We start from the raw sequence: 25,057 nt of genomic DNA, 5'->3' as shown, positions 1-25,057 counted from the left end.
TTTTCCAATCAAAGACTAAACTTCTCGGGTATATCATTTGTCTGATTTCTCTAAAGTCTTGGGACCTCAAATGAGATCTGGGTGCTCTAAGGCAGGGTTTCTCAACCTCAGCACAATTGATATTTGGAGCTCAGTTGTGAGAGGCTTTCCTGTACATAGTAGGGTGTTTAGCAACATATTGGGCCTCTACCTTCTAGATGCCAGAAGCATCTCACCACCCACTTGTGACAATGAAAAATGACTCTAGAGGTTGCCACATATCCCCTGGAGGACAAAATGACCCCAAACTGAGAACCATTGTTCTAAGGTAACCTCCATTGTAATGTGGAGGCCATGGGAGTGGGAAGCAGTTACCAGATATTCTGTGGAAACCACTGCATGGCCTAAGGCAGAGACATGCCATTTATCAAAACTAGGATACTAAACTACTGATATACTAAGCCTGGGGATGGTGGCAGCCCAGAATAGGCCTGGCACAGGAAAAGCCTTCCTTCCTCCAAAACCAGTGTGTTTCAAAATTGTTTGTTCCAGAATTGTGTTACACACTTAAAAATTATAGAGAACCCCCCAAATTTTGTCTATTAATATTTTGCATAAAAATTAAAATAGAAGAATTTTAAAATAATATATTCATTGATACAGTTTTAAAATAATAAACTTAATATTTTAACATAATTAATGCACTTTTATAAACAATAATTACAGTTTTGCAAAACAAAAATAAATTAGCAAAGAGTGACATTGTCCTAAGTTCTTGCAACTCTCTTCAATGTCTGACTTAATATAAGAGAATGGGATTCTCATTTTCACTGTTTTATTTGATCTGTTGTGATAGCACATGTCATGTAGCCTCCAGGAAAGTACATTGTATATCATTAGAGAATAAGAGTGAGAAGGGCAAGGGTGTCTTAATATTATTATAAAAATAGTTTTGATCTCGACCCTTTGGTGAAAAGGTTTCAAGGACCCTCCAGGGATTCTTGGGCCATGCTTTGAGAACCACTGCCCTAAACTAACATGTGACACTTTTATCAACCTAGATCATTTGAGGGTTGACAAACTTCTTTAAAACCTAACAGCTCTAGGGAGAGATCTTTATTTGGACCTTAGGTATGAGTGCCTTTAACAGACTGCTCTCTGATCTAGTATAGAGCAGCTGTACTGAAGAAATTGAATGAAGTAATTCAAAGAACATAGTACCCTGAGGGATGACAGAGGCTAGTAAGGGCTTAGAGAGCAGTCTGAGTATGCTGGGCCCTTTGTAAAAAAAGAGGAAGCACAGAAAGGAAGAAGGAAATGCTTTGTACTTTTTCCTGTGGCCCTGATGGAATTGGTCATTCATATTCCATTGGAAAGCAACTCCTCTGCAATATGAGCCCATGGGCTACTGCCCAGCTTAAGGCATAGAGTACTGGGGGAGCAGTGGTGGTGATAAAACAAAAAATAATAGGGAAAAGGAGAGAGAGAAGGGAGCCAGACAGTGGGAATTGGGGGAGAAGGCAACTCCAACATTTGTCAGGGCCAGACATGACCTGTCTGTCCTTTAAAAGTCTAAGATTTAACTTTCACTGCCAATAATATATTAAAGAGGCTCTAAGTTTTTAGTATATTTTGTTTATTTGCATTCCAAGCACCTATGGTTGGCATTTGAGAACCCTGAGGCTGTGAGCATTGATTGAAAGAACTTGGTTAAAGTATAGAAGGACCTCAATTTCCTTGTGAGATTAAATGAAGATGTTCTGGCTTCCAAGCCCTGTACTAACTGAGAAAGTGTCACCTCCCTGACACTAAAAGTTTATAGTTTTTCCAAATCTCAAGTACTGTGAAATCGCATATTATTTTTAAATGATGATACATTTCTTAAAATATCTCAGGTTGATATGCTCCCTCTGCTCTCAACAGCAAAGTGGGTAAGAAAAGAAATAGGTTTGGGGGACTTAGTCTGATACAAGCCAGATCGTTATGACTATAGGAAGTCTTGTCAATGACAGATATGTTGGTGGGTCCAACTTGTCCAAAATAAGCTAAGAAAATCTATGGCATGCCCATAGTTGCACAAATGTCTCTGCTTTCCTCCTTGTAAATTAGTGGCATTCAAACTAATATACAGTGGTATTGGCAATATTGTTCACATGAATCTGAACACACAGTCATTGATTGCCTCATAATAAAATTATGCCACCCTCTATATGTAGTGCATTCATTATCTAAAGTTTTAGAGATACTTTATTTAAAATTCATTGGCTCTAGAAAGCTGCCAGGGTAAAGGTCATTATTCCCAATTTATAGCTAAAGAAATTTCTAAGAGAGAAAAATCTTAATTCTAGGACCAGTAGAGTCTCTTGCACTTTTCCCAGTGGTTCCATCTGCATTCCTTATGCTTTAAGGTGTGGAAGCTTAGGGAGCCATGGCCTGCCCTTCTGGGGATGTAATACCTTCTCAGTTAAGGAAGCCTTATCTTTCCAGAACAGCTTACCTAAACTGTTCCTCTAGAGTGCTACCCACAGTATCAGAGTCAATTTGCCATTTTAGGTCATGCCATGTTAATAATCTAGTTTTAAACAATCTGGTTTGCCCTCTGGTGACCTAAGTTGATCACAAACATAGGACCATCTCAGCAATATAGCCAGTCAGTAACTCAAAAACAATCCATAGGTCAATTCTCCCACTGTTGGAAGTATTCCTCTTATCCAAAACACAGAGGTTCACATTATACTTTTAATGCTAAAACCAGGATGTGTATAGGTATTCAGTTTATGGAGTGAAGACATGTATGGAATCTAGTTTTTTCTGAGATCATTTTCAGCTGGGTAGCATATTTGTGTAATAAAGGACAATCAATCAGAAGGCATGTTATTCATGCAGAATCTTTTATTTCTGTGCGGATTCATCCTTTTGTCTCGTTTCACATATGGAAATGTTTCCCAATCCAGCTCAGTCCCCTTCCCCACTCCTCCATAGAACTTGCTTTCTGTCTGGAAGTACAACAAGACACCCAGGTTAGATCAAATCTAACACATCTCCATCACAAAGCTACTGCAAGCTGCCACTGACGATTGTCACTTGAGGGGAGACCCTCCTCACCACACACAGCCTATCTGAGGAGTGCCTTTTTTCTATCCTCATTATTTAACAGTGTGTGCCGATTACTCAAAGCGATATGGGCAGGCCCTGGTAAATATAGCGTTGCTGTAGTGTTAACTTTTTATAAGGTAATGCTCAGGTTGCCTGCAGTGTCTAAAATTACTCTGTGGCCAGGGCCCCCTGCTTTATCGCTTTCTATAGTTTTAAAGTAGTTTGAAGCTTGAATAACATAAAATAACATAATATAATGTTATTTATGTTATTTCCCACGTGAAGAACGCCTGTAAACCTTGCAGTATTGAAACTCAGTGAACAAGGCATCTTAGACAAGCTGAAAAACAAATGGTGGTACGATAAGGGGGAATGTGGAGCCAAGGACTCCGGGAGTAAGGTCAGTCGCTGAAGGTCTTTTTGTACTGATTAGCAATCACATTTTGAACCACTGTTTATTTTCTACCCTAAAATGGCTTTCCTTCCCAACACACACTCCCTGACACAGTGGGACCCCTTTATAACACCAGTGTTAAAGGAATAAGGCCAACACCAGCCTCAAAGGCCTGCTGTGTGACATCAATCATTGACTCTAGAGAGCTATTGTTATGATTAGGGGACTCGGTCTAGCCCGCTGCATTTCCAAAGCTATAAAATAACTAACTGTGTTATAAGGGGGTTTTACTGTATTTCACATTTCCGAAGTTGAAACAGAAAATATAACAACAATAACCAAAAAAAGAAAAGATCCAGTTGTGACAGTACTTTTTCTTAACCTCTAACAGTGTCAGAGACTTTGTAGTTGTGAATACCTTTGGTTATTAATGTATTATGTCATATCCAAGACTGGTCTCTGTAAGCATAATGATTAGCCTCCTCCCAGCTACTGTCATATTGAGTTCAGCTTCTATTTGGATCTTGAATCTCATTAAGTCTGTCACACTTCTCTCTTCCAAAGGTGTCATTTGAATCTCTGTATATAATGCTTTTTAAATTTAGTTGCATGCTCCTTAAGGGTATACATTGTCAGGATGACATCACATTGATAAGCATGAAACACTCTTCCCTGCCTCCTTCCTGCCCCCCTTTGTTCCCTTAAGAAAGTTCTTTTTAGTTTCAATTTTTGCCTTTCCTTTTTTTTTCGAACTAATATTGTGGTACCAGTTAATTCATTTCATGAAATGCCACCCATTTTCCCTGTGCAGTGAACCATTTTGCTACTGGTTTTCTACATCCCACAAGAGGGAATTCTGTGAAACTTAAATACATGGAACTTGAAACTGTTCTTGCTGGTACAACTTACATGGGTTAAGTCAAAGGATGCTTCTCCCCCATCAAATATCACGTACATATAAAAGTCTCATGGCAGAGGGAGGATTACCAGAAATCAGTCCGTGTCCTAATGGACTATGGAATATTCTTGGAGATAGTCTCACCAGCTTCCTTAAAGAAATGATCCATTGTTCCATAAGTGACAAATTTTTGCCACTTGTCTAGCTGTTATTCATCCTAGAAAAATAACTATTTACAAAATTGTTGCAGACATGAGGCATACACAATCCTTTCCTGACCATATGATATAATTCTAATTGGTCTTTTTATTAAGATCAACAAGTACAGGACTGGCTCCTGTGAAAACATAATCAAGACAAGGCCATATTGTCTTTACATTTAATTTGTTAAATGTTACCAGGACTAGCTGAGACACAGAGCGCTGAGTGTCAGTAATGGCTTTATCCACTCACTGTGTTATCATTTGAATAAAATTCTGAATTCACTGACTTAACAATTTGGGTATTCCATTCCATTACATTCAGCAGCAAAATGGTTACATTCCCTCTAAAAAGACTACAAAATGCTACTTTATTTTATGTTTTTCAAAGGAAGTCTCCTGGCCCTTGGTGTGTCCTACCTCAAGGTAGGGCTCAAGGCACCAACTTTTTTCTTTCCATGGTTCAGCAGTTCAGTTGTTGCTTTTTCATAAAGGCAGATAGCTTAGTCAGATTTGCACAGCTTGACCTGAAAGTCACTGACCAGCTTCCTCAATTTTTCCCCTATTGTGAGTAGAAAACAGATAAGTATAGTATTTTTTTTTTAATATTCTGCTACATTCCCTGGAATAAAAGCTAAAAATGAGCTGGATCTTTTTTTAATCATCAGCCTCCTGGAAAAGCTTTCTCATTTGTACGGAGCCAATTCAGGACCCAATGGGTCCTCCTGACAGTTTCCTTAAACTCTCTCAAAGATGGAACGGAGTTCATTCTTTGTACTGTGCCTTTGTTCAGCAGCACAAAGACTTGCTGCCCTGAGAATGAACACTTAGAAACCAGTCCCCAAAGGGAGAAATTTCTCAACCACCCGGGGAAAGGGAACAGTTAATCCCTCCTAAACAAACCCTTGTGAAGTAACTCCCCAGATTAGAGTATCAGGAACCTCTAATAGTATCACCTGGTATTTTAAAGGCTAGTTGTTGGCAAGTTTGTCACAGGGAAGACAAGGGAGAAAGGGGTGTTGTGGATCAGAGAGGGGAAAGAGTGCTTCAAGTTCCCAAATGAAAAAAGTGTTACATTTATAGAGATTATATCATAGCTCAACTCTGGCAAATGGTGTTTATTGAGACTAGAAAATGAATAAATTGTGCTTGTGTTTACATTTTTGCTCCCATGGCCAAGTGCTCTTTTATTTAGTTGTTGATACTATTTTGAAGTACTGAAGGATTTAAGGAGTCAAAATAAAAGAATATATAGCTGAGCATCACAACTGTCAACAGCAGCACAATCTATCATCTTGCTGGCCATTGTGAAACATTAGTCAGTTGTCAGAGTTGAGTCATAACACTTATATCAATATTTAGTTATTTTACAACTTAGAACTATCCTATATTGTTGTAATATATTATAATATCCCATTGCCTTTGTTTTTCCCAAGAACTAATCATGTTGTTCATTTCTCTTAGGACAAGACCAGTGCTCTGAGCCTCAGCAATGTGGCAGGCGTTTTCTATATACTTGTCGGAGGTCTGGGGCTGGCCATGATGGTGGCTTTGATAGAATTCTGTTACAAATCACGGGCAGAGTCCAAACGCATGAAACTTACAAAGAACACCCAAAACTTTAAGCCTGCTCCTGCCACCAACACTCAAAATTATGCTACATACAGAGAAGGCTACAACGTGTATGGAACAGAGAGTGTTAAGATCTAGGGGTACGGTTAAGGTCTAGTAAACTAATCAGTCTTACATTGCTGTATGTTAATCTTTTTTTCTTTTTTGTATTTCTTAGTTTTGTTTATTGTTTCAAGCATTGTCTATTCTTTGCAACCATTTGATTCTTTGAAAACAATGGTTGTGCTTTCTTGTCAGGCAATGGTGCTTTTCTAGTAGCATAATTGTAATTAAATTGTGATCTGTGACCCAAAAGGAAAAAAAAAATCCTCTAGAGCAGCACAGTTCAATAGAAATATTTGTGAGCCATATATGTGACAACATGTGTAATTTTAAGTGCTTTAATCGCCACATTTTCAAACATAACACAAGTGGAATTAATTTAATAATATAGTTTATTTAATCCAATATATCTACGATATCCTTTCAACATGTTATAATTAAAATGAGATATTTTACATTCTTTTCTTTACACTAAGTCTTAAAATCTGGAGTATATTTTATATTCATGGCACATCTCAATTCGTACTAGCCATATATCAATTATTCAATAGTTACATGTAGCTAGTGATCACAATATTGGACAGTGCAGCCATAGAGAAAGCAGCTGCTCTGGAACTGGTGTTAAAATAAGAAATGAAAATGGGGCACTGCCACCTTGAGAAATGCAATGTTTCTATACGGGAGCAGTGGTTCTCATAAATGTAAGCAGGAGAAAATTTCTTTAATCTTTGAGTTCTTTTGTTGTCCCTTTCTTGGAACTAATATTCAGGTAAGTATCTCCCAAAGAACAATCTAAGATCTTTGTTGCTAGCTGCCCCAAATTCATACTTAAATGAACCTGACTGATGCCACCTTGACTCTGGCAGCAATAGCCAACCCCCACCACCACTATCACCAATTACTCAGATGTGTTCAAAGGCAAGCTTGAATTAGGATAATGCATTCACTCTCGAAGTGTATAAAAGAATATAGTCTTGTTATGTTCAAGTGCATCTGTCATCACTAACATATGTCTCTGAAGTGCAACAGAACATTTAGCAGCTTCACAACCCTTATTTTTGTCCTTATGAGTCAATGCTAATGTGCTTAAATTTCTACACATGCATTTTATTTCTATTTGATCTTATATTTCATGTTGTGAATCTAAATTAATCTGATTTTTAAATATTTTATTCAAATAAATCATTTGTCTTCACCATGGAAAGCATTATCTTGTTTGATGAAGTTGCTGGGTGTTCTTTCCTGCTGCACACTGCAAACTTTTGCCACGATGTATTTAGTACACTGAACTAACCCACTAACAAACTATTCCCATTGCGTTACTGAATGTACAATACATGGATTCATCTGTAATTGGCACTGTTTGCATGTAAGCATTTAATGTGCTAGTGTACTTAAAATATTTTATTCTTGAGTAGGTTATATAAGCCCATTACAATTTGGGATATATTATTTGCTTTTTCATAGGATGGTACATGATTTCAGCCTAGCTTAATTATCCCAAATTCTGAGATACTGGCATCCAAAGAAATAATACACCTAAAATCTGCATAGCATTTTTCCAAGTGCTCTCAACTCTATCGCATCATTTGAGGTAATGGGTCAGAAAGTATTTTCCCTTTTAAGTAACTAAGACTCAGCAACACTGAGTGACTTGTTCAAGGCAAAACAACTAGATAGTGGCAGTTCTGAATCTAGGACCCAACCTTTTTTTCTCCTATAGTTGTATTCTTCATTAAATCATGCTCCCTCTAATCACGCATGGCTTGGTAGTCTCTGGGAACCTTGAAATCCCAATGGGATCTTATCAAACGGAGAACAGATCCTAAGTTTATGTTCCATTTGTTTACAAAAAGTCTTGAGGGACTGGCTTCACCAAGCCTCCAAATGCCCACTTACGCATTCTGCGTGAGGTTGTGTATTCAATCACTCCTACTTTCCCCCAAAAGAATCTTTCTGAAACAGAAGGGTATCAGGACCCAGGGTCACAGAGCCTCCAGACCCTCTTTACTACCAGCCATTCCATCTGAGAATCTAGGTCCCTACTCCCCAACTATTATTGCCTCAGTCTATTGTTAAAGCCTCAGAGCAGTGCTTCTCAAATGTCAGTGTGCATGTGAGTCACCTGGGGATCTTATAAAAGTTACCTGGGGATCTGACTCAACAGGTCTGGGACAGCGACTGAGTCTACATTTCTCATAAAGTCCCAGATCGTGTTGGTGCTGCTGGTCCAAGAAGTAGGAATATTATAGAGAAAATTATCTCAGAGCCTATAACTTAAGGAAAGAAGGGAAGAAATGAGGGGGGGGAGGAAAAGAGAGACAGAAAAGGAAAAGAGAAAACAAAAGGAAGAAAGGAGGAAATAGGAAGAAAGGAAGGAAGAAGAAAAGAAAGAAACTGAGATCAGCATATCTTTGGGCAGAATGTTGTCCTAAAGTAGAGGCCAAAAACATCAAACCTGAGAAAAGAGCTGCAGAAATAAACTTGACACAACTTCTGGCTCTGGCTGCCCTTTAGTCATCTTGGTTGATCCATTCAGGCTACTTAAAGCAAAAATCACATTTTAATTGACATCGATGCCAATGTGGTACAGCCTCGTTAGCTAGCACCTTGGCAACCATCTCTCAGATGAAAAGCAAACCTGGGAAATGCCTCTGCAAACAAATCTATCCTCCAAGTCTGTGAGAAGTCTCCAGATGATTTAAAAAAAAAAAAGCCTCCTGGGATGCCAGAAAAGCATTACATGTGCCAGTCAAGAGGCACAAAGCAGGTTGAGCCTGAAACAGAAACCTCTGTGGTCCCCAGCCAGTTTGGTGATGTAATGTAAGAGGAATGTTGGTTAAGTAAAGAGTGAGCTCTTCATCCATTCATCTTTTATTTCCCAAGAAGTTCTGGAATATCTCCTAGTGACTTCTAATCTGTTGCCTAGTTATTAGATTTCCAATTCAATGAGTTGGCCTAGATCTGTCAGGGTCTACTCAGGGGCACAGAGATGAAGAGGCACCCTGAGGTTTAACTTTTATTGCTAATTATCAGACGGCCTTGGGAGTTTATAGTACCATTAATTCTTCAGGGAAAATGACTCAAGGGAAAATCACTGGCAAAAATATGATCCAGGTGAAATCTGGCTAATAAAAAGGCATCCTTGAAAGAGGAGAAGTCCTCTATGGGTGAGAGTCAAGTCAGGATTATTAGACTCCTTGTAGGAATACATGCCTCAGCCCCAGATCCAGCACCCACTAAGGAAAAAATGGCCTCTTGACTCTCTGATGCCTCTCTGGGTTGCTGAAGTACCACTGAACTGTGGCCCCCGATCATGCCTTGGCAGGTGACCAACTGACAAGTGTTTCAGATTCACTGCTAACTGTTAAGAAATCTTTTCCAGTTTTTCATTCCTATTCAGAACTACTTCTGCCTTCTTTGGTTTCTTAAAAAATATTTTTGAAATCCTTCTCATTTTCAAGACTTCAAGATGCTGAAGTGAAGAAAAAGGGTTTCGTTTTTCCTCTAAGATGTCTTCCTAGAAAATATTAACTTTGTTCATGCAGCCCATTTTCAAAGTCAGCAATCTTCCTTTTACAGCCTATGCATAGACATTCTTGCTGGGGAAATTTTCCTGCTTAAAAATTTTATCCTATGTTAAGTGGAAAACCACATTCTGGATAATTGAAGTGGTGATGTTCTTTGTTCCCAGAGGACTTTTACCTCAGTGATAATATGTTGTCTATCCCCATTTAAAAGCAGGAAACAGAGGTACTAAGAGAATAGATGGCTTTCCCAAAATTATGCAGCTAGATAATGACATGCTATGGCCAATAGGAAGGGAGGAGGAGACTTTGATCTTTCTGCCCCAAATGTAAAATTTTTCTAAGCTTCTGAGACTGATATGACTCAGGAGTCTGAGCATTCAGAGGAAAAGTTTTACCCACTTTCATGTTAGTCTTCTGCCCTCTTTGGAGCTTTTGGCCTTCCAGTGCATCTTTGACAGTCTTCTTACAGATACTTTTATTCCAGGGCCAGTAGTATAAGACAATTATGTTGTTCTTTTGGGATAAACTTCATTGTTAGCTCAGGGGAAGAAGGGTCCCATTAGTTTAGAGGGAAAGGATGGAGAGGAAGTATGTGAACTTGAAGATGAGACAGTAAAATGACCTTAAGTTTTCAGAGCCAAGAGCAAATGAGTCCTCTACACTAGTTAATGCCCCCAAGCAGACAGTGGCATCAGCATCTCAATCAGCCTACAATATCAGGGCAAAGACCCCATGGGTGCCAAGCCCTTCATGGGTATCACTGTTCTGGCCTTTTCCTGGAATGTTCTTTCTCTTTAAAGTCTCCATGCTATGTTCAGACTTTAATAACTAAGGTTGTAGGTATTAAGAGAAACAAACTGTTTCCTTTCTGGCAATGAGCAGCAAATTTTCTTCTCGTAGGCAAATAGATTTCAATCAAGCAAGCCATAGAAGAGTATGTCCCCTCTATACGAGGTAAACAGTCCTTGGTCACAGGTTCTGCTATTAGAATACACTCCGAAGTGCAGTTGTCCTGAATGTGTACATTTAAATACTGCTAAGACTTTCTAGAATACCTACATCCTAGGTGATTAACATTTTGATTTAGACATCATGCAATGACTGTATATGCCTTAGTACAACACATAGAAGAGAAGGAACCAGACCTTCTTACTGCAAAGCATTTGCATTAGGTTGAAGGATTTAAACAGACCTGTTGCCCAAAGCCAGTCAAACCAGGTGCAGCCCCAGAGATGACAATTTGAGAAAACAGCAGTGGTTCTTGTCCAAGATAGACTGAGCCATAATAAACTTCTCAATTTCCAATAAAAAACCAATTCAAATTTAAATTTCCCCCTTGCCTTTGCAGATCCCTTCCCACCAGAGGCATGTGACAAGAGGAATCACCGAAAACGTGGCTGCTTCAAGGATCCTGAGCCAGATTTCACTCTCCTTGGTGTCGGGCATGACACGAATATTGCTGATGGTGCAATGACCTTTCAATAGGAAAAACTGATTTTTTTTTTTCCTTCAGTGCCTTATGGAACACTCTGAGACTCGCGACAATGCAAACCATCATTGAAATCTTTTTGCTTTGCTTGAAAAAAATTAAAACCAACAAAAAAATGGACATGCAAGATTCCAGTATGCGAATAAAATCTTATTAGAAGTCAATTCAACAAAAGCCATTCTTTGATACCACTGCACAGATACAAACACCATGTTCTTTAATACACACACACAAATTTAAAATTCCAATTCAGCAAATAGGCCCATCTTAGCTAAAATAATTTCTCCTGAACATAAAATCTTTGACTCCCTGTGTATGGAAAGACAGACTGGCATTTCTTCTAGGATCTGCTGGCCAGATGTTTTTGGTATTTCCTGTTGGTGATGATGTTCTTTCTGTGCACCCTATTTCCTTTCAACATTGCTGAAATGTGTGTATTTTTAGACTGTGAATGCAACAATTAAGAAAATACAAACACTTTGAGAAAAAAGGGACTAAACGGTGACTTCTCTGTGTCGAAATGATTTTGTGAAAATGCTTTGATAACTTCCCACTCAGTGAAGGGATGAACAGAGTTTTTGAACTTGACTTTTGTGTGTAGCAAAGGATGAGGCATAATCAGGCATACCTCTCGGTGCTTTCCTAAAACGGATCCCCGGGGCTTTCCAAGAAGCCTGGAATTTCAACCCACAGATCTGTTTTTCTTGCTTCAGTGTGCATTTTAAGTCAATATAGCTGAGTATTTAGCATTGAGGTGAGGGAAATGCTACCAATACTCCCAAATGCGTTTAGAATATCTTTCTCAGAAACAACACTGTGTTTAGCTCTGCTTTCTCTGCTACGTATGCCTTTCAAGTAAGTGTACACCACGGAGACAGGACTGCGTTGCAAGGCAGGCCAGTGGGTTCAGACCACATTTCTCAATCTGACTTTTCTCTTTCTAGGTCTGTCTTACCAGCTGTTGCCTGTTACTTCCCGCAGCTCTCCGTCAGACTGCATGTGTCCTTTTCTAGTTTGCAAAGAATAAAATGCATTCCCAAACCTACTGCTAAACTGAGGGCCTCAGCATCACTTCCAGGTCCTTGCTTGGAGCAGTCTCTCTACTGATTCTTTCAGATCGCTCCACTGCTCCGCCGGCTATCAAGTAATTAATTGTGTACCTGCCGTTGGCATCATCAGAACAGTCAGAGGAAATAGTCTCCCCGCACTAATTACCTCCTATATAACAATGTATGTTTTCTGTAGTTCAGTAGTTTGCTCTCATCAGTGACATGCATTGGGAAGTTTCCAGACCGTAAAAACTAGGAGCTTGAATTTATTTCCTAAGTGTGACCTTTAGATGCTTAGTTGACTCGCTGCATATTTGCTCATCTTCAGAAAAAAAAGGAAGAAGTCTCGTTCCAATGAAATGTTTCCAGAAAAGTGTAATATAAACTTTTATTCCAAAAAGTGTGTCATAAGTGAATAACTCACCTGTCAAATTTTAAATGGTATTGAACAAAAAAAAAAAAAAAAAAAAAAAAAGGAAGCTGTTGTGTTTTTGTTTTGTTTTCATGAAACTGTGATTTTCAACTTCTGAATGCTATAACGTCCCAGTGCGGGAAGCTAACGCTGTGCAAATATGAAATTGTATAAAACAAACCAACCAACCTAACACAAACGTTTGCATAGGCACTGTATAAAGAGGAATAGATGTTTATTGACTCAAATCAGTTTTTCAGAGAGGAAACTAAACTAAGAATGAAGAGGCGGGTAAATTAGTTTGTTATTTTTAAAAAAAACTTGCATGTTTAAAAAATTGATTGCTTCAAATTTCTGCTACTAACTTCAAGCTATGGGAGTTTGGCGGTAGTCACTTGAGGATTTTTTTTTCCAATTCTTTTCTTTTTGTTGTTAAACTGTACTTCAGTGAACAGAAAAATTGCCAAGCAAACCAATGGCTGTAAAAGCATAAATTGCATGTGTGGGCATAAATTACAGAGCTTCATTGCCATGAGGTATTGTACAAAGTTTTAATACATTTTGTAAATAAAATTGTAAAGAAATAATTCTGTTTCTGTGCTTTGTGTAAAATTTGCTTGGATGCAGATGCCAAGAAGTAATTATTCACTGATTTACTTCCCACCAGAAGCTTTACCAATGTAACAGCCACCTCACTGGTGATTTTCACAAAGGATTATGCCTCTCCCCACCCCAACTGCAACTGCAGTCAGACTCAGACCTCTCCACCTAAGTGGAACTGTACCACCACCACCTTAGGTTAGGTTTGTAAGGACCACCAACAGTGAGATGGTGTCTACAAACAGCAAGAAGCAGGGCCTCAGTTCATATGTAAAGGAGAAAGATTGACTTCAGGGCCTTCCATTCCCACACTGTCTCCTCCACCTTTGGCCCTAACCTTGGTTCCAATCCTCATGTCTCCAGATCTGACCTCCCATAAAATTGTCCAAACTCAGGACTGATAAACCTCAAAAACACTTCCAATTCCTTTCCCCTATTGTCACAAAACATATGTCTTAGTACTCTTAGTTTAACTGACTCAGTTCTATGGGGCTGCTTTAATTACTGACAATAACTTAATGTTCCATTGGAAAAATCTTTACTCCTTTGGCTTAGAGTGAGGGAAAAATAATGAATGTAGGACTACACTGATTTTGGATTGTTTTTGAGAAAGAAACAAAAAGCTAATGGTCTAGTCTATATTTTAATTTTTTTAATTTTATTTATTTTTATTTTAGAGAGAGGAGAAGGGAGCAGAACAGAGGGAGAGAAACATCAATGTGTGAGAGAGACATTGATTGGTTGCCTCTTGCACATCCCCAACTGGAGACCTGGCCCCCAACCCAGGCATGTGCCCTGACCAGGAATCGAACCTGTGACCTTTTGGCTCGCAGACTGGTGTTCAATCCCTGAGCCACACCACCCAGGGCTCAGGTCTGTATTTTAGATACTAAACATGGAATATAGTGTTATCCAATAAATAAAGTGAATGTTTAAATATAAACAAAATTTATACTGTGATCACCACAGTAAACAAGGGATAATAATAGAAGGAAGGGAAAGGGAATAATTTGCAACAAAGACAGAAGGAGAGTGAAGCTGAGATGATACGGAGATAAAAGAAGAAAGATATCTGGGGTTAGAGAGCAAGGGAACAAGGAACACAAGACCTTGGAGAGGAAGAAAAACAAATGTGGGGAAGGAAAACTCTGAGAAGATTCTGAAGTGTAAGCTGATATAACACACTGAAGTTAATTTGGCCAGTGGGCTTCAGTGTATTACCACCATTTTCAATGTCCTCTGATATGTCGATTAGCTAGTGAACCACTCACACCTTAAAACTCTTCAACTGCTTTCATTTCCTTTGATTATGATACCCACAGCAGTCCCATCAGAAAAGAACTGATTCTCTAGGGAGCAGATGAAATGACTGGATTAGAGTGATGATCCCTTCAGTGGCTGATAAAATCAGTTCAAGTACAGCAAGTCCTCAATTAACATCATTTTGTTCAACGTTGCTTCATTATAACATTAATCACATGCTGTAGAAACTTAACTATTGTTTATATCAATTAGTCTATGGTAAAATTGGTTTCATTGTACATCATTTTGCTTAAAGGCACAGAACCGTTCAACAACAAGTGAGGACTTACTTTACCAAATTACAGTATGTCCTCAGATCTTCCAAAATAATAAATTTCTATTTTAACAGGAACTACAATTCCTTACCCCAAAGGGGAAGCTAATCTTAGGTGCTATGGTAGATGGTGGTGAAGTATAATTTGGGTTTAGGTGGGAATTTTTTTCTCCTTGGAGGAAGGGAGAAGCAAAGGGGGTACTTTTAATTTTTCTCAAATTAGACTACAGGTGGTGGCTGTATAAAGTAGTCCCTCTCTATATCGCAGTTCACTTATCACGGCCTCAATGTATCATGGGATTTTTTAAAATATTATATTTAATTATTTATCGTGGATTTTTTGCTATATCGCTGGATTTTACGGTACTGTATACTTATGTTGTTAAAGTTACATAGGTTTAAGAGTGTAGATTATGTTTAAGAACATACGTAGTGTTAATAAAAGTGTGGAAAAGGTTAATAAGGGAGTGGGAAAGGTTAATAAGGGACTGGGAATGGTTTATAAGTGTGTGGAAGGGTTTATAAAGCCTTAAAATATATATAAATACTAAAGTAAATGTAAGGTTCCTACTTTGCGGATTTTCACCTATCGCGGGGGGTGATGGTCTAGAACATGATACCCGCGAATATAGTGGGTATCACGTTCTAGACTGCCCCGCGAAGTATTAACCTTACATTTATTTTACACTCTTAAACCTACGTAACTTTAACAACATACATATACAGTACCGCAAAATCCAGTGATATAGCGAAAAATCCGCGATAAATAATTAAATATTATATTTTTTAAATCCCACAATACAATGAGGCTGCACTAAGTGAACCGCGATATAGAGAGGGACTACTATACTGTATCTTGCTTACACATAGAATCACACTTGCCAACCAGGTCTTCAAAAAGGTCTTGAACTTCAAATAGCACACTCCTCCTATGCATAAGATGAGAATGCCTCTTTGGTCTCCACGTTGCTTTTTTTGTTTTTGACTAGTTTTGTTTTGTTTTGCCCTGTTAAGATTCATATATGATTAGGGAAAATGTATTTAAGGAAACTTTTGTGGGATCACGGAAGACATAGAACTATAACCTACCTTTTTTATATTGGATGGAGGGAAAGAGTTGACTGTGACTTGGGGAGATGAACATAGAGGAGGAGAACAAGCTAAGAAGAAAAAGCAAAATTATTCCTCAGAATGCAGACTCAGTGAAGTAGGAGATGCATAAATATGCCGTCTCATAAGGGTCAGAAACCAGTTATACTACCAAAATCTATTTGGAGAGTTTCAAAACCTGAGTCAGTTCTTCAGCTCTCATACTTCTCTTCTCTTACCCTCACCCTATTGGACTAGGCTTCCTGAATGACAATTTACTATTATATCACTTGGCAGATATGAACCTTAGCAGCAATACATCTGCATTCAGTGGTGGGTGCACACAGAACTTAGCATGCCATCAGGATTCTTTTGAATCTGAGGGTACTAGAAGGGCTTACACTTTCACCTCTATCATTCTGGACTAAATGAAAGGCAAGTCTTAGAAGAGAGTGGTGGGTAGCACTGAGAATTAATAAAACTTGCCTCTAAAACTGAAAGTAAAAGAATGTGATACTTTCTAGGAGACAGACCTCCTATACATCTCATACTAAGAGTTTACATCATACAAGCCATTTATATTTAGTGAGGACTCAGGGCACTTGAACTTCCTCAAAAGACTCCTTGGGAGGGCATTGTTGTAGGAAAGGATAAAGGGAGGTTGGAGGGGGTGTCATTGCCCCAAACCTACTGCCATTTTCTCAGCATCCTCAACACTGAGGTTTTACAAATCCATTTGAGTTGGCAAGATGCCCAAGCTATTCCACATTCATTGTCATTGTAACCAAGTATCACCTGGACAAGACTGTTGGGGAAGGGTATATACTCTTTCTCTCCTCTTCCAGCTAAGGGGAAAGCACAGGTGATAAAGTAAGAAACTTGGCTCCTGCCTTCAGGGGACTTGCAGTCTTGCTGACAGGGTAGATGATGACTTAGAAAGAATCTGTATCCATTCATGCCCAATGCTCTGCTTACAGAAAAAACTATAAGGAACCCAAAATAAAGACTTAACCTTGGTCCCTTCACTTGAATTTGCCCTTCCTAATACAATCAAATGGAGTCTAACTGAATTTCTCTTTGTGCCTCAAAAGTTCTGAGCCTTTTTAAAAAAGATTTTATTTATTTACTTTTTAGAGAGAAGGGAAGGGAGTGAAAAAGGGAGAGAAACATGCAAGAGATACATTAATAGGTTGCTTCTCACATGCCCCCAACTAGGGACCTGGCCTACAACCCAGGCATGTGCCCTGGCTGGGAATCAAGCCAGCAGTCTTTCGATTTGCAGCTGGCACTCAATCCACTGAGCCACATCCGCCAGAGCAGCCTTTTCAACTGAGTTACACCAGCCCTGTAAGCCTCTAGAGGCTGTGAACCTCAGAAAGACCACTTTCTTGCCAGCTTGCCCACCCTCTGAGCATGAGGTATTTGCTTATTTATTAACTCACGATGCATGAGCTATAAAATACAAACGAACCCGTAATGACAGCCTAAGAAATAATTCTCTCCCCATGTCAGCAGCTTTGCCAATATTGCCCCTGCAGTGGTTTTATTGAGCTTCAATCCTGTAGCAAATGGTTGATTTAAATTTTTTCTAATAAATATTCATTAAGCCTGAACAAGTCAATTAAAGCTTTGGCAGCAGCTCATAAGAAGCCTGAATGTAGGCAGACAGGGGGAAACAATTTTACAAATATTTCCAACAACACTGCAGTCTTCTCCCATGAGAGGTGCTAGCTTTTGTGAATGACTGAAAACCTTCTCTAAACCTGGAGAAGCTATCTGAGGCCCACAGTTTCCCTCATTTTCAGTATAGGTTTAGAAAATTCTGTTAGATCCCACCTCCTCTTCCTTAATTATTATACTATGGCTCCTGCCCCACCACTCTATAAGAACAGTCCTTCCCAAAGTCATCAATAAATTGTAATTCATACTTTACAGCAAGGAATAGCAGATTTTAGCCTACAGGCTAAATCAGGCCCACCACCTGCTTTTATTAATCAACTTTTATTGGAACATAACCACTCCCATTCATTTCATGTTGTCTGTGGCTGCTTTTGTTCTACAATGGCAGAGTTGACCAGTTGCAACAATATTGCCCATAAAGTCTAAAATATTTATTAATTTACTCTTTACAGAATAAGCTTGATAACCCCAGTTTTATCCTACTTGATAGTCATTATCTTATTTGACCTCTTTCCAGAATTTGGTGCTATTAACCCCTCTCATCTTTGAAATCTCTATTCCTTTGACTTCTGTAACAGCACTATCTCCTGCTTGTCCTCCTAGACTCCTGTTGCTAATTTCTCTTGTGCCTCCTGGTCTCCTCTTCTCTCTTAATGCCAATGTTCTCCTGAGTTTCACCATGTTCATTTCCCTCTTCTCACTCTGTATACTCTCCCAGGGTGCTATCCCAAGGTTCTATTTCTACCTATGTTATGATTCTTCTCAAGTCTCCATTTCCATCACAAAACTCTCTCTTGAGTTCCAAATAAGTACAGATGACCCCCAACTTATGATGATTCAGCTCAGAGTTTTTTGACTTTATGATGGTGCAAAAGTGATACACATTCAGTAAAAACTGTACTTTAAATTTTGAACTTTAATCTTTTCCATGGCTAGTGCTATGTGGTGCAATAATCTCTCATGATGCTGGGCAGTGGCAGCAATATGATTTTACCCAATTGAAAGTAATGTAAGTATTCTGAGATGTTTAAGGCAGGCTAGGTTAAGCTATAATGTTCAGTGAATTAGGTGTAACAAATATATTTTCAACTTACAATATTTTTATTAATCAGGATGTAACCACATCGTAAGTCAAGAAGCATCTATATATTCAAATGTCTATTGTACCTTCCCACTTGGATTATTCCATAAACACATCGAATTCAACATTTCCAACATATAAACTATTGACTCTGCTCTTACTCTAGCCCACTGCTAAACCAGAGTTCCCACTAAGAGTCTCTATCTTGATTTAAAATCCCATTGATAGAGCATAAAATAAAATATAAAAATAAATCTAATAAACTTTTAAATTTATGGATATTACAATCTGAGAAAATAGGCTTGCATTAAAAAGCAGAACCCACAGTACAATGACAATGAAAAACAGATGGGTCAGTTTAACATCAACTTGTACAGCTATAACATGTAGTGAAAAGTAGGCATATGATTCTTCTTATTTTTTAGGTTACAGAATCGTAATACGGTTTGCACTCATGTGGGAAAAAAAAAAAAAACCCAACTAGTGTTATCACCAAAGAAGAAATATGCAAACTCCAACAACCTAATCAAAGACCTCCAAAGTGCACGCTGAAACATAATATAAGGAGGTGGTCCTGAACTCCCGAAGGGAGATATTACTTGGAACCCGGATGCAATCAAACAAAGAACAATGAAAGAATAGGATGGGTGCATTTGGCCTATATTAATCCAAGCATGTATATTTGTATAAGTGTACAGAGTTCTCTAAACAGCCCATTCTTTAGATTTATTTCTTTCTCCTTGCCATTACCACATAATGCTGGGCCATAGAGAGGAAAGTAGGATAGGGGGTCAATCACCACCATAAACCCATTCACGCAATCCAGAAACCTCGTAATCAACCTTGCCTGCTCCTCCCTCATCCTTACCCTCACTCAAGTCCTGATGATTCTGCTCCTTTGATCTCTCTGAAATCCATATACTTCTATGAATCTCTATCTTAGTTTGAGCTTGCCACACTTTCTATATGGCTAAAGCAATAGCCTCTTAACTGTCCCTCTTGTTTCCAGGTTTTGTCCCTCCAATTCATATTGCAACCAGAATGATTTTCCTGATTTCATCACTCCACGGCATTAGTGGGGTTCCTACTTTCCTTTGGCACAAGAGTAATCCCCTTTGTTTTTTCATAAAAAGCTCTTCATTATCTTCCTCCTACCCATATCTTCAGCCTTATTGTTTACCACCCCTTTACCTCCATTCTCCACTCCATCACAAATACCCACTAAGATCTGGTCATATTTAACTACTTAAAATTTTGGGCTTTGCCATTTCTTTTCATACTTCTATATTTCTGCACATGCTTCTTTATCTGTCTGGAATTCCCTTCCCCTCACTTTTATACCTGGATAACTCATACTCTGTCTTTAAGACCAACTTGGCATCATTTCCTCTAGGAAGCCCTGACTATTCTCTCCCTACAGAACTGGGTTAGACACTCTTCCTCCACGTTCCCATTGCAGTAGCGCTTACCTCTTTTATAGCACAGTAGCTCATGGACTAAGACCATGGACAGAGTCTCTCTTAGTCATTTCCATAACTGAAATAGAGTTGTAACTATATGATGAACAAATGAGTGAATGAAGAAATGAATTAAATGTGGAAGTGGAAAAACAGAGGCATAACTTAGTAAGTAATGTTGATAACAGAGAAGAAGTGTCACCTAATACTGTACAAAATGAAATTTAAAAAAAAATAAACCTTCTGTCCAAAAGGCCCACTTTCCATATTATCAATACACTAGCAAAGGCAGTTTACTATTCAATGTCTTTCTTCTCCAAAAAGAAGCCCTACCTCATCCTAATTGTTCAGGTAACCAAGCTCTCAGGTTCCTTTAGATGTGGAGTATCTCCTGGACTAGTCACCATCACCAACCCTATGGATACCCTCCCTGGTTAATGTCCCAAGCTACTGTACTTTAACAAGGTAATTCACTCATAGGACAACAGATGCGCAAATCTAATCCTTTTCATAAGATAGCCACTGAATAGCGGATAAGCAACATAAATTTTAGCCTAAACAGACACATTCAGCTCATACACCATGGTGTTAGGCTCAGTCCATGTGACAAAGTTATACACCTCTTGTACCCCATATTCCCTGCAAGAAAGGATTTACTGCCCAGACTCCAGCAGTTACCAACTTCAGAATCTGCCTCAGCTTCTGCAACAAGGTCACACTTTTGTTGGGACAGCCTACAGCCAATGACTGAGCAAAGAGGTTATAATCAAAGTTATACCCTTTCAGAGTAACCCCCAACTAATGACCAAGCAAAGCAGTGGTACAAGAGCCTGGCCATCTTCACCCAGCATAGAACTTCTCCAATGAGCTACCTCTGCTGCAGAAAGCCCTCTCAGGCTGGCAAAAACTTTTCATGTCCACATCCCAGTCAGGTGGCTCAATCCTGCTTCTTTCTCCCTATTCCTTCACAGGTGTTATTCCCTAATTAAAGTTTTGCATTCCTAACTCCTTCTTAGTACCTGTTTCTCTGCGAGTTCAACCTGTGATATTTGGTACCAGAAGAGGTCCAAGAAAGAAGGTCATAGATGGAGTTTGGGGACTGGATTTCTCACCACTAGGCTGTAAAGAAAGCCCTTTTCTTGGTGAAAAGTTGAGTACATACACAGCCCCTGGCACAAGGTAACCCAGTTGTTAAAGCTTTTACCTGTGGTGTTTTAGGAAAAAAAGTGCCAGTGGAGAGGATGCAGTGGCTGGTAGAATGATTCAAGCATTTGTCATGTATGGAAGAATTTTAAAAAAAATGAGATTAGATGCTTGTTTTTAAGTTACATTCATGCCCTTAAAGTAGATCATAACAAGCTGAGGGCAAATAACAAAAACTAAGTGTGAAACCCCAGCAGTTTCTTAGCTTACAAAGAAGCTCTTGTTTCATGAAATGAGCATAAAAAGGTAAATATTAAATCTAGGATTTGATCCTTAGAGTAACTGAACTTCAGGATAATTTAATGCTCAATTGAGGCAGCTATATTATGCAAAAGTTAGTATCCTAGTTGGAAAAACACATGGGTTGGGGACATATAAGTGGATACTCCTAACGATATTGACTGCAGTCTTCCTTAAAACTTCTGAGTCTGTAGAAGTGGCCCACTCCTCCAAAATAAGAGTTAGTACTTCCTCTGTGTGGCAAGACAATACACAGGTCTTCCCCCAACAACACAATAGGCCTAATATAAGCAGCATGACCCAACCAAGAACAAGGTGGACCTGGTAGAAGAGGAAAGGGGCTATACCCCAAAGGAACTAGGAGACCTGGTCAGCAGGAGTCAAAGGAGTACCCATGATACCAGATTCTGAAGGTGTTTGATCAAGAGATACTTTATCTTTTTTTAAGGTATATTTTATTGATTATGTTGTTATAGTAGTCCCAATTCTTTTCCCTTAGCTCCCCTCTTCCCACTACCTCCCTTCCCTGTAGCAATCCCACCCCCTTTAGTTCATGTCCATGGGTCATGCATATAAGTTCTTTGGCTTCACCCTTTCCTATATTATTCTTAACTTCCCACCGGCTATTTTGTATCAACCAATTATGCGTCTCAGTCCTTGCAGTATTTCTCCATTTCTCCCCCTTCCCCCTCCCAGCTGATAACCCTGCAAATGATCACCTACGATTCTGTTTCTGTTCTGGTTGTTTGCTTAGTTTGATTTTGTTTTTATATTTTAGACTTATTTGTTGATAGTTGTGAGTTTATTGTCATTTTAGTGTTGATCTTTTTCTTAAATAAGTCCCTTTAACGTTTCATACAATAATGGTTTGGTGATGATGAACTCCTTTGGCTTTACCTTCTCTGGGAAGCACTTCATCTGCCCTTACATCTTGGCTGAAAGTCCCCAAGAGATGCTTTATCTTAAAACTGGGTAAGGGACTACTTCCGGCCAAGATGGAGGCGTAGACAGACACGCTGCATCTCCCTCCACAACTAAGAAGGAATACAACTACCTCAAAGCTAGAAACAACCAGAAGTTCCAGAAAATCAAACTACAAGGAAGTCCAGCAAACAAAGCTATAAAAAGGAAATACTCATCTGGGCAGGTAGGAGGGGCGAAGCCCGGGTGGAGAGGACGTGGTGTGATGGTAGCAGCAGCGGCAGCAGTGGCGGGCTGGTGGAAAGTGCAGTCACACATTTTAAAAGATCAGGAGGGACACCTGGGGACCATTCCCAGCTCCTCACTGGACTTCACAGCTGACAGTCCCAGCACCGGGGAAAATCAAGCCTCATTGCTTCTGACTGTGCAGACCAGTGGGGGTTGGGGTGAAGGCATAAACTGCCAGTCTCTCAGCAAAGTTCGCTTGTTTAAAGGGTCCCCACGGTCCTAGAACATCCGCAGACCTACCCACTCTGGGAACGATGGCCAGGGCAGCAGATAGAGGGGCGCCAGTCCAGTGCAGAAGTAGGAGAGGTGTCTGGAAAATGGGTGAGTGCTGGGAAGGTGGTATTGTTCCCTCTCGGACTCCTTCCCCACTCACAACATGGTGAAACAGGTCACCCTGTACTGACGAATCCCTAAGGCTCCACCCCTTACAATGTAACAGGAGTGACAGCTCTACCTGGTACATGGAGGCACACAAACACAGGAGCCTGTCAGAGTGAGGAGGCAGAGAAGTATGGCCCAAAGGAGGGAACAGATCAAGGTTCCAGTGGAAGAACTAAGCAACAAGGAGATAGCCAACCTAACAGATGAGGAGATAGACAACCTAACAGACACAGAATTCAAAACACTGGTGATAAAGATGGTCACAGGCTTGACAGATATGCTTGAGTACAGCAAACGCATAAGAGAAGAAGTGAAGGCTATGCTAAGTGAAACGAAGGAAAATCCACATGAAACCAATGGTGAAGGGAAGAAAACTGGGGTTCAAATCAATGATTTGGAACATAAGGAAGAAAAAAACAGTCAACCAATGCAGAATGAGGAAGCAAGAATTGAAAAAAATGAGAAAAACTTCCCAAATTTTGTGAAAGAGATGGACATACAGGTCCAGGAAGCACGGAGGGTCCCGGGTGAACTGGACCCAGAGGGGACCACACCAGGATGCATCATGACTGATATGCCAAAGGTGAAAGATAAAGACAGAGTTCTGGGGGCAGCAAGAGAGAGGCAAAGAGTTGCCTACAGGGGGGTGCCTATAGGACTATCACCTCATTTCTCAGAGGACATTTTGCAGGCAGGAAGGGACCGGCAAGCAGTATTCAATGTGATGAAAGGAAACCTACAACCAGAATTACTCTATCCAGCAAAGCTATCATTTGGAATAGAAGGGCAGATGAAGTGCTTCCCAGACAAGGTGAAGCTAAAGGAGCTCATCATCACCAAGCCATTATTATATGAAATGTCAAAGGGACTTACTTAAGAAAAAGATAAAAACTATGAACACTAAAATGACAACAAATTCACAACTATCAACAAATAAATCTAAAATATAAAAACAAAATCTAGCTAAGCAAACCAGAATAGGAACAGAATCATAGGTATGGGGATCATTTGGAAGGTTATCAGCTGGGAGGGAGAAGGCGGCAAAATGGGGAAATGGTGCAGGGATTAAGAAGCATAAGTGGTTGGTACAAAATAGACAGGGGGAAGTTAATAATAATATAGGAAAGGGTGAAGCCAAAGAACTTACATGCACAACCCAAGGACATGAACTAAGGGGGGGGTGAGATTGCTGGAGGGAAGGGAGGTACTGAGTGGAGGGGAGCAAAGGGGAAAAAAATTGGAACTACTGTAACAACATAATCAATAAAATATACTTAAAAATAAATAAATAAAAATAGAAAAAAAGAAGAAAAAACTGGGTAAGGGAGAATTTGTTGGTTTGGAGGCACTTCCTTGCAGTATGGGACTTAACACCCTGGCTAGGCAGGTTGGTGTAGACTCACTGTTAAGATGGCTTTTATAAGCCTAGAAAAAAAATGGCCCACAATGAGTGATGTTGAAATCCCTGAAATGCTGTGGCAGATGGTAGAAGGAAATAAAAGGCTGAGGGACATGGGCATGCTGGAGTGGATATATTTTACAAGTTCTGTCCGGAAAAAGTCCAGTCATTAATATGAGAACAGTTTGCATGAGTGCACTGTAACCTGGCAGTCAAGGAGAGTGGGCTGGAATGCACACGCATAAACAATGATGACTTCACTGTACTAGTCAGTGGGGGCGGTAGACGCCATTGAGTGAGCATGTGTACTGTGTGGCTGTTGCATTCAAAATGACTGAGCAAGTAGAGCAATGAACCTGCATCAAATTTGGTGTTCATCTTGAACATTCTTCCACGGAAACTATTTGGATGATTCAGAAGG

The 25,057-nt window shown here is 39.5% G+C and overlaps 1 protein-coding gene across 2 annotated transcripts in view; it reads left to right on the top strand.

Annotated features, from left to right (window-relative positions):
- Positions 1 to 13,291, top strand: part of GRIA3 (glutamate ionotropic receptor AMPA type subunit 3) — a 520,351-nt gene extending 507,060 nt beyond the window's left edge. The window contains exons 14-16 of one of the 2 annotated variants that reach the window (XM_090265357.1): positions 3,361 to 3,475; positions 6,032 to 6,279; positions 11,120 to 13,291. In XM_090265357.1, the coding sequence (XP_090121483.1) occupies positions 3,361 to 3,475; positions 6,032 to 6,277 (361 nt within the window). In that variant the 3' untranslated portion in view covers positions 6,278 to 6,279; positions 11,120 to 13,291. The remainder of the gene's footprint in view (positions 1 to 3,360; positions 3,476 to 6,031; positions 6,280 to 11,119) is intronic. The other variant, XM_090265359.1, reaches the window with a different exon arrangement.
- The last annotated feature ends 11,766 nt before the right edge of the window (positions 13,292 to 25,057 follow it).

Source organism: Furipterus horrens, unplaced genomic scaffold (genome assembly GCF_987537825.1).
Source record: "Furipterus horrens unplaced genomic scaffold, mFurHor1.1.pri manual_scaffold_17, whole genome shotgun sequence".
In the NCBI taxonomy this organism is placed as follows: Eukaryota; Metazoa; Chordata; class Mammalia; order Chiroptera; family Furipteridae; genus Furipterus; species Furipterus horrens.
Note: the sequence above shows the minus strand (reverse complement) of the source record. Positions and strands in the feature narration are given on the sequence as shown.